Genomic DNA, 14,893 nt, shown 5'->3' with positions numbered 1-14,893 from the left:
GCTCGAACCATCCGTCTGTTTCTATTTACATTTTTTTTTTTTATTAATCAAGAACCAATCAGATTCAAAATTTAGATACTTATTTGTTGCGATCGAATGCGCGTTTACTGATTGGTTATTCACCCGCTTCCGATCCTTGGTAGGCCCATTCTTTCAACTGCTAGGATTTCCCTGAACTTCTTTATCAAGGTTTTATATTCAGACTGTCGCCTCTTCTTCCAGTCGACGTTTGACTGCTGAAGAAGAATAAGCGGTCCAATAAAGTAATTGCAGTATGAGTATATGTAAGTAAATTTTCGCGTGAAGAAATTATTAATACCACAGATGATCGCGGGACCAATTTCTGCTCGTAGAAAATTTATACGTAATTTGTTTGTAATATTTTTAAAAATGTAATTTATAAATATAGAATTTCGATGAAGTGATCGAATGAGTTAAATATGTAAATTAGAAATCCTTCGAAACGGTATTCTGCTGTTACCTTCGGAATTTGGTAACCATCATTTCTAATGACATTGAAATTTGAATAACTTATATTTTTATTAAAATTTAATGGATTGGTGTTCGTTCATCTCTTTATACATTATTTTTTAATTATCTTTTATCTTCAATTATAATGTTTGTTTTTCAAAAATATTTTAGAAAATAACAATTTTTCTTTAAGCCTCTAATTTATTTTGAATTTGATGAAGATCTGTTATTTAAAATGATAGATTTTTCAATGAAACATTCTTGTACCGTTTCTTCTGACAAAAATAGGTAGCTGCAATAATAAGCGTGGCGCATATTTATCGCGTCAAAGTAAACGTGATCATAGTTCAAGGATATGTATAATTTTTCGTTGAAAGTTATGTGGTATTGTATGTAGGAAATAAACGGCATATCTTGGTATTCCCATTCGATCACGTCATAAGACGCAACAAAAATAACAGGACAAATTAATACATTCCATCCGTTTCAAGCTACATAGATTTTCGTAGTAGACACTACAATGTATTCAGTCTGCATATTCGAGTATTCAAATATTAGTTGTACTTATAATATGTTGATAAAGGATTACTGATGCTTGATTCTAATTTAATGATACAAATACGAAAATGAAATATGAAGTTTGAAATAGAGATAATTTCTTATCAATGGGTAAATATTTTATAATAAAACTTTATGTTTATTTATTATAAAATTCATACAATATCTTTTGTAAATGCTATAATTATAATGGAAAATTATATATGAAAATTTATTAAAGTCATATAATTGTCTAATAAGTTTCTATAAATGGGTTGAGTAAATACTGACAAAATATCTCCGATTTCACGGCTCGTTAATTAAATTGTATATATATATACACATAAGTAACAAGACTCTGTAAAAACGTCAACGGGTTTTCCCCGGAGAGTTTAGAGGAAATATTGAATCTGTGCCTGTTACATGCTTTGTTTCCTTGTTTAATCGTTTCAAGATTACAGTTTCTTTTTTCCATAATTGGAATTTTGATATGTAATATTATATTTACTTACACACGAAAACATTAACTCTCGAAAGACGGATGGTCGATCTAGGGTGATCTAGGGTTACTTTGATCCATAACAATGTCTTTATTATTGGATACAAAATTGAAAATATAAGGCACTTGGTCAGACTGAATTTAATTGTATTAAACATTACATATGTACTAATGTGTAAAGTAACATGTATGTATTTGACTGTGATAATAATTTATGGAAATCATTTTCTGTAATTATAAAATGATCTACAATGTGAAAATTACTCCAAAAGATAAGAATTTACATACACATACATTTCACTTTACTGCAGGGTTAAAAGGTATATTTGTTTCTTGTTTTATCTGTTTATGTTTATCAAATGTCAACATTTTTATTTCTACCTCTCATTCAAGATATTATAATTATGTCATCTAATTTTATAGACATATTATATAACATAGATAACACAGTTATGCTTAAAAATGATATTTGATTTTTACATCATTCCTTACTACATTAAATTATTAATAATGAATGTTTACAGTAAAGAAAAGTTTTTTGAGCGTGTGCCTTGTTCTATTAACAATGGCAAAAGCAGAAAACAACACCCAAGCGCTTCGCGCTGTTTCGGAGGGAACAAATCAATTTTCATCCTCCTTATTTCAGGTGAAAGAATGCAATAATAGCTTTAAGATATTTTAATAGAAATAGATTACTTATAGAAATATAAACCTTTTTTTTTAGTGTGTGGTAAAGGAAAATCCTGGTAATCTTATAATGTCTCCTCTTAGTGCAGCTGTTGTTCTTGCTATGGCTGCATATGGAGCTCGTGGTGAAACAGAAAAACAATTTAAAAAAGTACTTCGTCTTCCATCACCAGATACTCTAGGTACATCTGGTTATCAATCGCTTATTGATAATCTTAATGTAAGTATCAATATTTGTTCCTATTTCAAATTTTAGTTTTATCGCGTGTCATTATTCATATATTTCATTACAGAATGTTAAAGAGAATAAACTTCTTCTTGCTAATAAAGTTTTTCCTGCTGAGAAATTCTCTGTTAAACCAACTTACAAAGAGTTAACAGAGAACTATTTTCGCTCTGTTACTCAACTAGTAAACTTCGCTAAATCCGAAGAAGCTGCCAATATTATTAACACATGGGTTCAACAAAATACAAATGACCGTATTAAAGATATTGTTAAATCTGGTTAGTAATGTCGTTAATATCAATGACATAAAAACTATCAAAATAACTTGAAGTTTGTTAATAATATTTTATTTTAAATAGGTGATTTGAATGAAATGACAGCAATGGTACTTGTAAATGCAGTATATTTTAAGGGTCAATGGAAAAATAAATTTGATCCTGAGGATACTAAAGAAAGACCATTCCATGTCAATGAAAATACGGTAAAAAATGTCTCCACAATGTTCAGATCAGGTTCCTATATATATGGTGAACTTTCAAATTTAAATGCTAAATTCGTCGTATTGCCATACAAGGTAATTTAATAAAAGATTGATATATTATTATTGTTGGTATTCTCGTTGTATCTATAATAATAAGCAAATCAATCATTCAGGGCGATGAACTGAGTATGATCATAATTCTTCCAAATGAAATCAATGGTTTGGCAGAGGTTGAAAAAAAATTACAAAGTACAAATATTATGGATGTCCTAAATCAGGGACATGAACGCGAAGTAGAATTGTATCTACCAAAGTTTAAAATCGAAAGTAAAATAGAGCTGAACGAACCGTTAAATAAGGTAAGTCAACTCAATTTTTGTAATGTAAGTACAAAACCCTAAAATCTTTTTTTTTTTACATTTTTGATCTTTGGTTTTCGCAGCTGGGCTTAACCGATATGTTTACTTCACGAGCCGACTTTTCTGGTATCGCCGATGACAACCTGCTTGTTAGTAAGGTTGTACAAAAGGCTTTTATCGAAGTGAACGAAGAAGGAAGCGAAGCTGCTGCCGCTACTGGTAAGTCAACTTCTTCTCTTTCAGTACTTATGTAATTTCTACATATGTAGAAATTACATAAGTACTATTTAAGCAAAGTATTATTTCAAACATGAAAATGTTATGTAATTTAAAAAAAAATTTCGAAATTCAAATTTATGTATATGTAGATTAGATCTACACAGCTAGCACTTTTTAGATGGTGAACAGTTTACTGTTACCTGTGGGCTGAGCCTCAGGCAATCATCATCAGCCATGACATCATAGGTCATTAAAAAGAAATTGCCATAGCTATGTTTCTTATCTTTACAACGCTAAACTTTTTTATTTTTTGTACTATCCTTACACTTTTCTTCATTTTTAAAATAATATGTTTGAAATGATATTTTGCATAGTTTAATGGCTTGCTTAATTTACAATATTTCTGTGCTTTTAAACAATTTTCCACGACTTCTTACAATTGACATCTCTGTAGATCTGTTACACATATACCCTTACATTCCATACAAATTCGTGATGTCAATGCATGAGTTGCAATACATTTTTTTACATTGTCGATACATTCGTATCGACTAGTGATCTGTTGCTTTTTTATTGCTTTATTGTGCAGTGTTTCAAGTTGTTTGATGTGTTAAAAATAATCGTCTTTGTATGTACATACGTAGGCAAGTATATTAAATTGTTTAAATCATTTCTCTAACACACTTGTTTGAGAACAAAGTTATTTAAGAATTCTCTTTAACTAACATAGTTAGTTAAAATGTAAATATATATATACATAAATTAGCTGTACTATTTAATTATTCAGTAAAGGATTTAAGTGGAGAGGATTAGGTATGATCTAATCAAATATATTAATGACCATGTATTAAACATCAGTTATTCCAGTCCTTGACAAAACCGAGGAAGAGAGGTGAAGAAAAACGAGATTTTTTAAATTGTTAATTTATCACTTTTTTAACAAGGACAAAGGGATCCATGTGCAGCATCTTCTTTAGTTCTATATCCCAGCCACTTACACGTTAGCATATGGCTTATGCACACTACCTCTTCTTATCCTGGTTGTGTGATAACATAATTCAGTAGTTTTAATAAAAATGCACATAGTAACGGCCCATCCAATGTTACTCCCATGCAATTTGTGCTTACGGTTCAAGTGAATAATTCACTGTTAATTGCTTGTGGCAGGTCTCAGTGTAAGGCCTCTTTCGAGCTCTTGGTCACCTCCGAAGCCCATTGAGTTCTACGTGAATCGACCCTTCCTGTTGATTATTAAATACCACGATGTTATTATATTTATAGCAAGAGCTGTGTCGTAGTGTTCGTATTTTTATTTTAAACGATATAATCATTAATCATTTTATACGAACAACTTTTTAGATACTTCGATTTCTACGTCTCTTTACATTCCGCGATGCCAAATCAATTTAGGACCAATGATAATATCTCGTATTGTGCACTATCTTGCCATTCGTCTGCCAGTTTTAAAAATTGATTTTAATAAATGATTTTTTATATGGAAAACAAAACTTTGTCGTTACTCATATGTATTTCACTAAGGTGTACAAAGTTACCAAGTAACTTTATCGAAGGAGGTACTTGTAACAAGTTACAAGTGCAATGATGTAATATTGAGCTATTGGCGGGCTATCTATTTTCATCCTTGATAATGTTAACAAAAAGATATCTCTGTATTACGTGTTTATACAGAGCCCAAACGTGAATGATGTCAGTAAACATTCAACAAACGGTAACAACGGCGTGTTCACTGAAATCATTCATGAATGAATTTTATATAAATTTATATTATATAAATGATCATTTATTTTTCTTCTGCTATACCTCATACTTCTAAAAGTGGAAACTATTTTGATTATCAGTAATCGTACCTTTATTATGTAACAATAATTTCCTAACATCTAATGGATTTGAAGTTTAATCACTCTGACTGACGATGAAACATGTTTCACAGAAAAATTATGCAAGAATAACTTGAAAATACTTGTTGAGACAACTGAAAAGCGTTGTCTTTCATGAAGTAGTAATGTTAATTGCTTGTGTTCAATTTAGAAAAAAGAAAATCACGATCGCTCGTGTATAATGTGTAATTCTTTTTAGGAATGATGTTAGATTCGATTGCTCCAGGTCTTGCCCCGATTCCACCAGAGTTTAAAGTTGACAAACCCTTTTACTTCGCAATTCTTCAGAATAACGTACCTTTGTTCGTTGGTGTGATATCACAGCTTGGCTAACAATTAACTAGTTTCTGAATGAATTCATTGTAATTTGACGCTTTTAAGTGATTATTTTAATCAATAATATAATAATAAAAAAGAAACAACTTTAAGGGTATGAAAGTTCATATAAAATCCTGATTCCCATCGTCAACAGGTATTTATCATCTTTTTTGCGGGTTTATACATGTAGTAAGGTCAACATTTTAATCATAACGCACTATGTAATGGTAGAATGCAAAAGAATATTTTTCCTAAGCATTATCCAAGTTTCATTAGTACCGGTTATTATTACAATTTGTTCCAGGATTACATATCGAAGCACGATGTATGACATACGGCAGGGAAACGATGATGATTGACCGTCCATTTTTCTATAATATCGTCAAATTAATTGATAATCGAGAAACCGAAGATAGAGAAGTTATTTCTATATTTTCTGGACATATTAACGATCCCAGTGTTAAATAATTATCAGTCGGCCTTAGTTCCTTCTAAACACATTAACCCAGATATGCATAAAATTTCTTTGTCAACTAATATGATTTTCTCTATAAATTTTTGTGCAATCATTCCTCTGGAAGGATGATGGCATATCTGGGTAAGTACCTTGATAGACAATGAAATTGTGTCTAGTCCCCACTAACCAAAGGTTTTAAGTAGTAGTAAAAAAATATATATATATATATAAAATTTTATAATAATAATGAAGTGTTTTGCTTAAGAAATTGTTGCATTGAATACATCAGGCATGTAGAGCATAAAAATAAACAGCTGTGCATAAGATATTGGGATTGTATATTTCTAACTAATCTTCTGTACGATATATTTCAATTATTTTACCAGATAATTAGTTGGAAGAAAAGCATTCTTCGTGGATTGATCTAAATAATTTTCCAATTAATATACGTGTGTTATGTGTTGTCGTTGTTTCAGGAGCGGTTGTAGTGGCACCTTCTATTCAGATAGTACCGAAAATCTCGGTGAATCGTCCATTTTTTTATGTTGTCCTTAAAACAGGAGACATCAACTTGCAAATGTTCACAGGACGCGTTATTGTGCCATGACAATTTAAACTCATCGTTGGCTTAAACAACTCCTTTTAATAATTAATGTTACTCCTCTTTAATGTACCCACCTGTGAAGCTGTGCCTAGGTATCGTCTTATGATTAATATACGTACAGTCTCGGTTATATGTATGTATTGTGTTAAATAACGTAGCACGTGATTACATTGAATTGTTTTTCTTTTTTGTTATGCATATTGTACATATGATGCAATGATATTTCCTTGAAACGAAAATCATTAAGAGGATTCTATCTTAGGATCTGCAAAGATTGATGTTCCATGCTCGTTCGTATAATAGTAATAGTTGTTTGATTGCCGATGATCACCTGTTATTAATATTCGATGATTTAATAATCTCTCTTTCTCTCTTAATAAAACTTATCTGACAGGTTGCGAACTAAACAATATTTAGTCTCGATTGTTCATTTGAAAATCATGCGGATGATTCATCTTTTTTTTTTTTTTTTTTTTTTTATATATTTGTACTTCTCTAATTTTCCACTTTTTTAATCTCAGTTGGCAAATCTATAGTTATAGGGAGGCAACATTTATCAATATATTATGGAAGTTTCTTCTCGATTATCCATTTTTCTATAATTTTATCAACTTGCAATAGAGAGTAATATTCTTCAAATCCAGAGAAGTAGATATATAAAGTTATAGGGATCCTCTTAGACCACCCTTTAAGCTATTTTCTTTTTTTCTTCACCTCTCATTAAAAAATGCAACACCTGAGATGTTAAATTCCATACGATTCACGGTTGCTTTGTTTCAGGTGCCATTATGATGAAACTGTCTTTGGATTTTCCAATGGATTTCACTGTTAACCGTCCATTTTATTACAATATCATAAAAATCACAAAAGACGATGGAAACAAAGTATCCTCCGTCGTAACATTGTTCAGTGGCCATACAGTCGAACCTAAGCATTAAGAATTGTATTATCAGTTTTATAAGTAACGATATTGCCATCTGTTTTTATTAACATTGTAAATTTTTACGTGTATCGTGTACATGTTAGTTTAAAATGTCATGTTTTATTTTATTATATATATTTTCTTTGCATTTATATTTAACATGTCGGTTCACCGTTGAATGATGGACTTATGCAAGGTGATTTGCAGAAAGGTGGTGGAAAAATTCAGAAACATGTTCTATACACAAAAATGAAAGAGAAAACTAATGTTAACATAGGTTCTCGTTAAAACGGAGAAGAAAATAAATTGTTTATTTCTTCATTAAAATAATTCATCGAACATTAAATCGCCTTAATAAATTAGTGTAAGAAAGAAATGTTATTTAATTTTAGGGATAAAATTACATTTTTTTTTCAGCTGTAATATTTACTCTAGCGAGCGCGTCCTTCAAGCCTCCACCTCTGATAATGCGCATCGATCGACCATGGTTATACCTTTTGTGCAGAACTCCTAAAACCAACCCTGAAGAAATTCGAGATGTTATAACTTTATTTTCTGGACATGTTACTGAACCATAATTTACGTGTAATTATATTGGATGGTGGAAAGATAGAAAGATGTGCTATACACAAAAATGAAAGATATAACTAATGTTAATATACGTTCTCCTTAAAACGGAGAAGAAAATAAATTGTTTATTTCAAGTTTATACATTCTAATACCGATGTTGCGTTTCTCTGGGTCTTCATTAAAATAATTCATCGAACATTAAATCGCCTTAACAAATTAGTGTAAGAAAGAAATGTTATTTAATTTTAGGGATAAAATTACATTTTTTTTTTCAGTTATACAAGTTGTGGGATTAAGCGCAATATCCTTCATACCTCCACCTCTGATAATGCGCATCGATCGACCATGGTTATACCTTTTGTGCAGAACTCCTGAAACCAACTCTGGAGAAATTCAAGATGTCATAACTTTATTTTCTGGACATGTTACTGAACCATAATTTACGTATAATTATATTGGATGGTGGAAAGATTTAGAAAGATGTGCTATACACAAAAATGAAAGATATAACTAATGTTAATATACGTTCTCCTTAAAACGGAGAAGAAAATAAATTGTTTATTTCAAGTTACATTCTAATACCGATGTTGCGTTTCTCTGGGTCTTCATTAAAATAATTCATCGAACATTAAATCGCCTTAACAAATTAGTGTAAGAAAGAAATATTATTTAATTTTAGGGATAAAATTACATTTTTTTTTCAGCTATATATTTTGTGGCATACAGCGCAATATCCTTCAAGTCTCCACCTCTGATAATGCACGTCGATCGACCATGGTTATACCTTTTGTGCAGAACTCCTAAAACCAACCCTGGAGAAATTCAAGATGTTATAACTTTATTTTCTGGACATGTTACTGAACCATAATTTACGTATAATTATATTGAATGGTGGAAAGATTTAGAAAGATGTACTATACACAAAAATGAAAGATAGAACTAATGTTAATATACGTTCTCCTTAAAACGGAGAAGAAAATAAATTGCTTATTTCAAGTTACATTCTAATACCGATGTTGCGTTTCTCTGGGTCTTCATTAAAATAATTCATCGAATATTAAATCGCCTTAACAAATTAGTGTAAGAAAGAAATGTTATTTAATTTTAGGGATAAAATTACATTTTTTTTTCAGCTATATATTTTGCGGAAGAGAGTGAAACATTATTCGAGCCTTCATCTGTGATAATGCGCTGCGATCGACCATGGTTATACCTTTTGTGCAGAACTCCTGAAACCAACCCTGGAGAAGTTCAAGATGTTATAACTTTATTTTCTGGACATGTTACTAAACCATAATTTACGTGTAATTATACTGGATAATAATATATTAAAAATGTCCGTTCACCGTTTAATGATGGACTTATGTAAGGTGATTTGCGAAAAGGTAGTGGAAAGATTTAGTAACATGTACTATAAACAAAAATAAAAGAGAAAACTAATGTTAACATAGGTTCTCGTTAAAACGGAGAAGAAAATAAATTGTTTATTTTAAGTTACATTCCAATACCGATGTTTCGTTTCTCTGGGTCTGTATTAAAATAATTCACCGAACATTCAATCGCCTTAAGAACTTAATGTAAGAAAGGAATGTAATTTAATTTTCGGGATAAAATTCCATTTTTTTTTCAGAGTTAGAACTTGTGGAAGCGAGCAAAACCTTATTCGAGCCTCCACCTGTGATAATGCGCATCGATCGACCATGGTTATACCTTTTGTGCATCAATTCTGAAGAAATTGAAGCTGTTATACCTTTATTTTCTGGACACGTTACTAAACCATAATTTACGTGTAACTATACTGGATAATAATATAGTATATTAACATATCCTTTCAATAATTGGGTGTATGGATGTACAAAATATTGCATTGTCTTCTTTGTGTCTTGTCCTATTGTTTGTGTATTACTTGCACATTGTACCTGTGAATTGTCATAACAACAAAAATTGAAAGGAACGTTCATAACTGTCGTTTAAAAGATAAACTAATCCATATAATGCAACAATTTTATTTTACAGCTGTGCACATAGTACCATTTTTTTTGGTATTACCAATGGAGTTTACAGTAGATCGACCATTCTTCTACAACATTGTCAAACTATCTCAGGATGATTCTAATGCTGCAACTGCAACAACACTATTTACAGGACATGTTAATGAACCAAAAGTTTAAATAAATAAAATATCGCTTTTTAATATTATATAAATGTAAACGCCTCTAAATTGGGATTATTGAAGGTAAAGATTTATATAAAAAATCAATTTCAATAATTCATCATGCATAAGAGTAAAAATAAAAATTTATTTATCATTACAGCATCATCAACATTTTTTATAAAATCTGACGCTCCTGGAAACAGACATACCCTTGAAATCCAACAATATTGGTTTAATGCACTTTTTTCTATTTTCAAAAGTATGCAAATTCAGTTCTATCTTAAAATTCTTATAAAAGTTTATAAGCTATAACAATAATTAACAAAAAATAATTTTTATTAAAAGCGTAAGTTTTAGTAGTATAATACATGCATAAAGTAAAAAGTTTCTATGAAAATACTTAATATTTGTAACATTGCATAGTTTAACGAATAATTATGATCAAACGTATTCGTTGCCTTTCGGTAAGGCAAAAATTAATATTTTGCAATCAACAAATGTAGTTAAAATAGTAAAATTTCTATAGAAACTATCTAATAGTATTAAAATATGAGTCAGGATAATGTGAAAATACAGTTTAAAAAAGTTATCCAACAATTTCATTATAATCAAACAAAATTGATTGCACATATAGTATCAAAATTTTCTTATCATACTTGTATGATTAACTTATCACACAATTATCTGGTTTTGGAAATTTAATGGAATGTGCGTTTTCCGTAGATACCGTACCAGTTGAGGTGAGGGAACCTCGATGGGAAACAACTGGAGGCATACTGGCAGTAGTATCCAAAAACTCTTCATCATTGTCAGAGTCAGTATCTTTAGACTGTCTCTTTTGTTTCACCTCATGGGTGTATTTCTCAATCATTTGCTGATTCTGAAACGAAAGCATATGATCATTACCCACTACGTAAGGTAAACTATCATTCATTTGCTGCTGTTTGTAAACCGTTTCAAAGTACATCCTTTGTAATTCAGCCAAATCATCCATGAACCGTACACTTTGTTTACGATACGGTACAGTGTTACTATTGAACCCAATCGGTTTATTCGTTTCAGTATTTGAATCCCTGTTCTTTAAACCTCCAGTATCCAACATCGTGGTTGTAAAACCTACAGGAAAATTAGGCTTCTGATTTGTTACATTGGACGAAGAACCATACGGCGCTCTGGGATCATTTGCCTTGTTTATCCAATCTTGTATATGATTTTCATCAGTTTTCATTTGACTTTCTCTCGATGGAATTCTGTTTTCTGGCAAAGTGAATGTCCTATTGCAAGCAACGGGACGCGTATCCTGATGTTCCTGTGCATTTATCTGATTTCCATATCTACCGTTTCGTTGTTCGCTTGGCACAACGGTATCTTTCCACCTTCCTGTATTCATTACAAGCTGAGCCAACTGCTGGATCGTCTGTTTCGGTGGTGCAGATGTTCCATTATTATTATATTAGAAACGGTCCCAGTTTAGCCGGTGTAGATGTATTACAAGGTTCGCTAGTTACATAATTAGGTCGATACTTAATGCCGCAACGGTCATAGCTTTCCCCTTGTCCTGCTAATAAATCATCATCGGTATTTTTCATATTTCATCATTTCTATCATAAGAATTCGCAAATTCTTGCTCCAGAACCCGACATCTCGTTCTCCAAGAAGCTGCGGTCAGTATCATCGCTGTAGTCGGCTCTCTTGCGTGAATAATTTCCTACGGGCGCTTACGTTGACTCAATTGCTGCTTCGCGACGAGCATTCTCTATCTTCCTTCTAATTCCTTCTCTGCTTCTAAGAATTTTTCGTCTCGTACAATAGAGTCTCTGTATCCATACCCTTGTCCAGTTCTCTAGCTATGCGCCTTTCTGCAGGGAACTGAGTGATAGTATCCATATTCGAGACAGACCTGAAAGCCTAAACGTTGCTGTGCTTTCACGAAAGGGGACTGTGATACCGGTCCTAATTTTGACCATATAGTGCCAGGCTTCTTTACTGGACTGGTTTATGGGTGAAAACTACACCAGGCCTAGTGGCTATGGGATTTTGATTGATTAATTCAATATTAGAATTAGGCATCGTACAAGGCACGCGACATGGTTTTGGGGGCACCAAATCTAATTTTGGAGGAGCAACCCCTGGTTTTGGAGGAGGTACCAAAGATGTTATCATAGGCTCTGGTGGTGCTGGAGGCACCTGAGGTAGTCCAATATCTACCTCTGAACCTTGTTTCATTTGTGCAGAATTATGAATTACCTTTAACAGATCATCTAAACGGTTCTCAAGTCTGTTCTGGCGATCTCTGTCTATATCTAAGAATTTTGTTACCATATCATTTTGCGCAGTAAGGATCTGAAACAATGTCACGTTAATCAAAGATCTGTTTAATTAAATTAACAAGAAATGAAATAATTTGTATCTTACCTTATTAACAACTTCGTTTTGAGAATTAATAGCACTTAACACAAGTTGCTCTAATTTTTGTACTTTCTTTTTCCTTAATGGAACGTATGGAATATCATCCGTGTTAACAGCAGTATCCTTAGATTTATTATCAATTTCCGATGGAGTCGGTGAATTTATTAAAAGTTCTAATAAGCTGTCGTCGTTACATGTCGCGTTGTTGGTTATTACAGAAACATCAGGAGTTTTGTACCGTTAAAGGATTGGCACTTGTACGTATTGTTATAAGTTTCGTTTAAGTTATCTGTTTCCTCGGTACTTTTTGACTGACAGAAAGCATCGTTTAAATTCTGAGATACATCTGGTGAATAATCCGGGGATAACGAGCCGGTTTGTTTTGCATTCACTACAACAGGCATGTGAGTTAATAAATTGCCATACTGTTGTTGATACGTGCTTGTTACATTGTGTCCAAACGTGACTTTTTTAGGCTCCTGAGGCATCGCACGATTATTTACTTGTTGTAATTGATTTTGTTGTAGAATTATATGTTCTAAATTAGGATTTTGTACCATTGCTGGTCTAATTTGTACGGGAACATCCATAGACTGGCTTGTTAAGCAGTGATTAAAATTTTGCGGATGATTTAGATTATTTACCAACATATTCGGTTGATTATGCATACAGATTCGTTGTAAATTGGGATTCTGTTGCATATTCTCTTGAATCATTTGATTCTGCTGCATGTTCTCTTGAATTATTTGATTCTGCACATTTTGTACTGTATTCTGGTAGGGTATTTCTCCGTACCCGTAATTAGATGAAAAGTTTTGTTTGTAAGTTGCTCGTACCGGTTCTTCCGACAGATAATTACGCTGGATTGGTTTACCAATTGCCTGAGTCAATTGTTCACCAGTATTAATAGCTACATCTCTTGTAGGAGAGAAAACCCTATATGGTCGAGCTATTACAGTTTCGTTCGATTCAGGAGAATCTGGATATTCATTTTCACCTGTAAAATATGTATTTAAAATATTTTTCCGTATCAATGATAGTACTAATCAACGAATTAATTGTTACGTGTTAATGTCCAAGTGGGTGATAGCGCTTCCGTACGATGGAATGATTGTATAGGCTCTTGATATTTATATCTTGTTTGCAAATTCTTGTTTGTTTTTGCATCTTTAGACGGAGACTTCACATTCATTGTTGCATCTAGTAAAAGATAGAAAAGAAAAGACCAATTACTTTTCTTGAATAATTTTAAAATGCAAAGGTAAAATAAATAGTAGTCCTTATACTTAAAACAGCTTACCTACAGTGTCTATACCGTTCATGTTATTTCCTTCCATACGTTTATTCTTCAGAACTCTATCTATCGATTCATAATATTGTTCTACCCCAGCTCGAGTACCAGCTCTCTTAGCTTCACGGTAACAGACCAGAACTTGTTTCATACGGGATCGACATTGTTTACCAGAAACGTTATATCCTTTTTTTTTTCATATACCGTGCAATACTTTCCCAAATGAGCTGCGGTTTTGCAGCATATTCAAGTTGTTTTTGCACTTGTCTATCTGACCATACTGATACTAACAATGCAGTACTTTCAGGGGTCCATTTGTATTTAACATGATCTCCAGAATCGCTCATCTTTTGATAAGTTTTCACATTTCATCGAACAATTCTAAGTTAATAGAGGAATTACGATACAAGGCGGATCTGAAATAATGCAAAAAGTTGTATTACTCAACAGGTTCTAATTATATGTAAATTTGTGTTCATTGTATAATAAATGACGTCAATTTTCGATGGCACACAACCTATTTACGGACCAGGATTAACCGAACTAACGAACAATTCAAATTTTAAAGCACTGTGCAACAGGTAGTGGGGAGAAATGCATTCCATAAGACGTTGAATGGTGCTCAACTTATACACTTGAAACAACTACAATGCAATTCCAAAACTGTATAGTGCAAACATTTTGTTCCACAATTGCATAATAATATATACAGAACGAATAAAATGTATCATAGGGTAACAAATAATACATTTACATAAAATTCAAAGAGAATGAAAAAAAAAGAACATGA

General features: G+C 31.9%; 2 protein-coding genes across 15 annotated transcripts; one reads left to right on the top strand and one right to left on the bottom strand.

Annotated features, from left to right (window-relative positions):
* Positions 1-204: 204 nt before the first annotated feature.
* LOC114875232 (antichymotrypsin-2-like) lies at positions 205-10,560 on the top strand. 14 transcript variants are annotated; one of them, XM_046286812.1, is made up of 9 exons: positions 1,682-1,827; positions 2,032-2,153; positions 2,232-2,414; positions 2,488-2,698; positions 2,780-2,994; positions 3,075-3,260; positions 3,344-3,479; positions 9,382-9,552; positions 10,265-10,447. In XM_046286812.1, exons 1-8 carry the CDS (start codon positions 1,722-1,724, stop codon positions 9,543-9,545), a joined length of 1,323 nt encoding a protein of 440 aa, XP_046142768.1. In that variant the 5' UTR covers positions 1,682-1,721; the 3' UTR covers positions 9,546-9,552; positions 10,265-10,447. The 14 variants fall into 14 exon arrangements, with proteins under 14 accessions (XP_029041135.1, XP_029041137.1, XP_046142768.1 ...); XM_029185299.2 differs by lacking the exon at positions 9,382-9,552 and adding an exon at positions 9,879-10,037 and having other exon boundaries at positions 1,683-1,827; positions 10,265-10,453; XM_029185302.2 differs by lacking the exons at positions 1,682-1,827; positions 9,382-9,552; positions 10,265-10,447 and adding exons at positions 205-284; positions 8,524-8,819.
* LOC114875225 lies at positions 10,529-14,844 on the bottom strand. The gene is given in 13 exon segments (XM_029185270.2): positions 10,529-11,856; positions 11,858-11,997; positions 12,000-12,098; positions 12,101-12,124; positions 12,127-12,194; positions 12,196-12,302; positions 12,304-12,408; positions 12,411-12,746; positions 12,819-13,054; positions 13,057-13,809; positions 13,878-14,012; positions 14,113-14,299; positions 14,301-14,844. Coding segments are annotated over 13 exon segments (3,129 nt in total). The 5' UTR covers positions 14,451-14,844; the 3' UTR covers positions 10,529-11,067.
* Positions 14,845-14,893: the final 49 nt, after the last annotated feature.

Source organism: Osmia bicornis, chromosome 8, assembly GCF_907164935.1.
Source record: "Osmia bicornis bicornis chromosome 8, iOsmBic2.1, whole genome shotgun sequence".
NCBI lineage: Eukaryota > Metazoa > Arthropoda > Insecta > Hymenoptera > Megachilidae > Osmia > Osmia bicornis.
The sequence above is the reverse complement of the archived record's forward strand: the minus strand, read 5'-3'. Positions and strand labels throughout refer to the sequence as shown.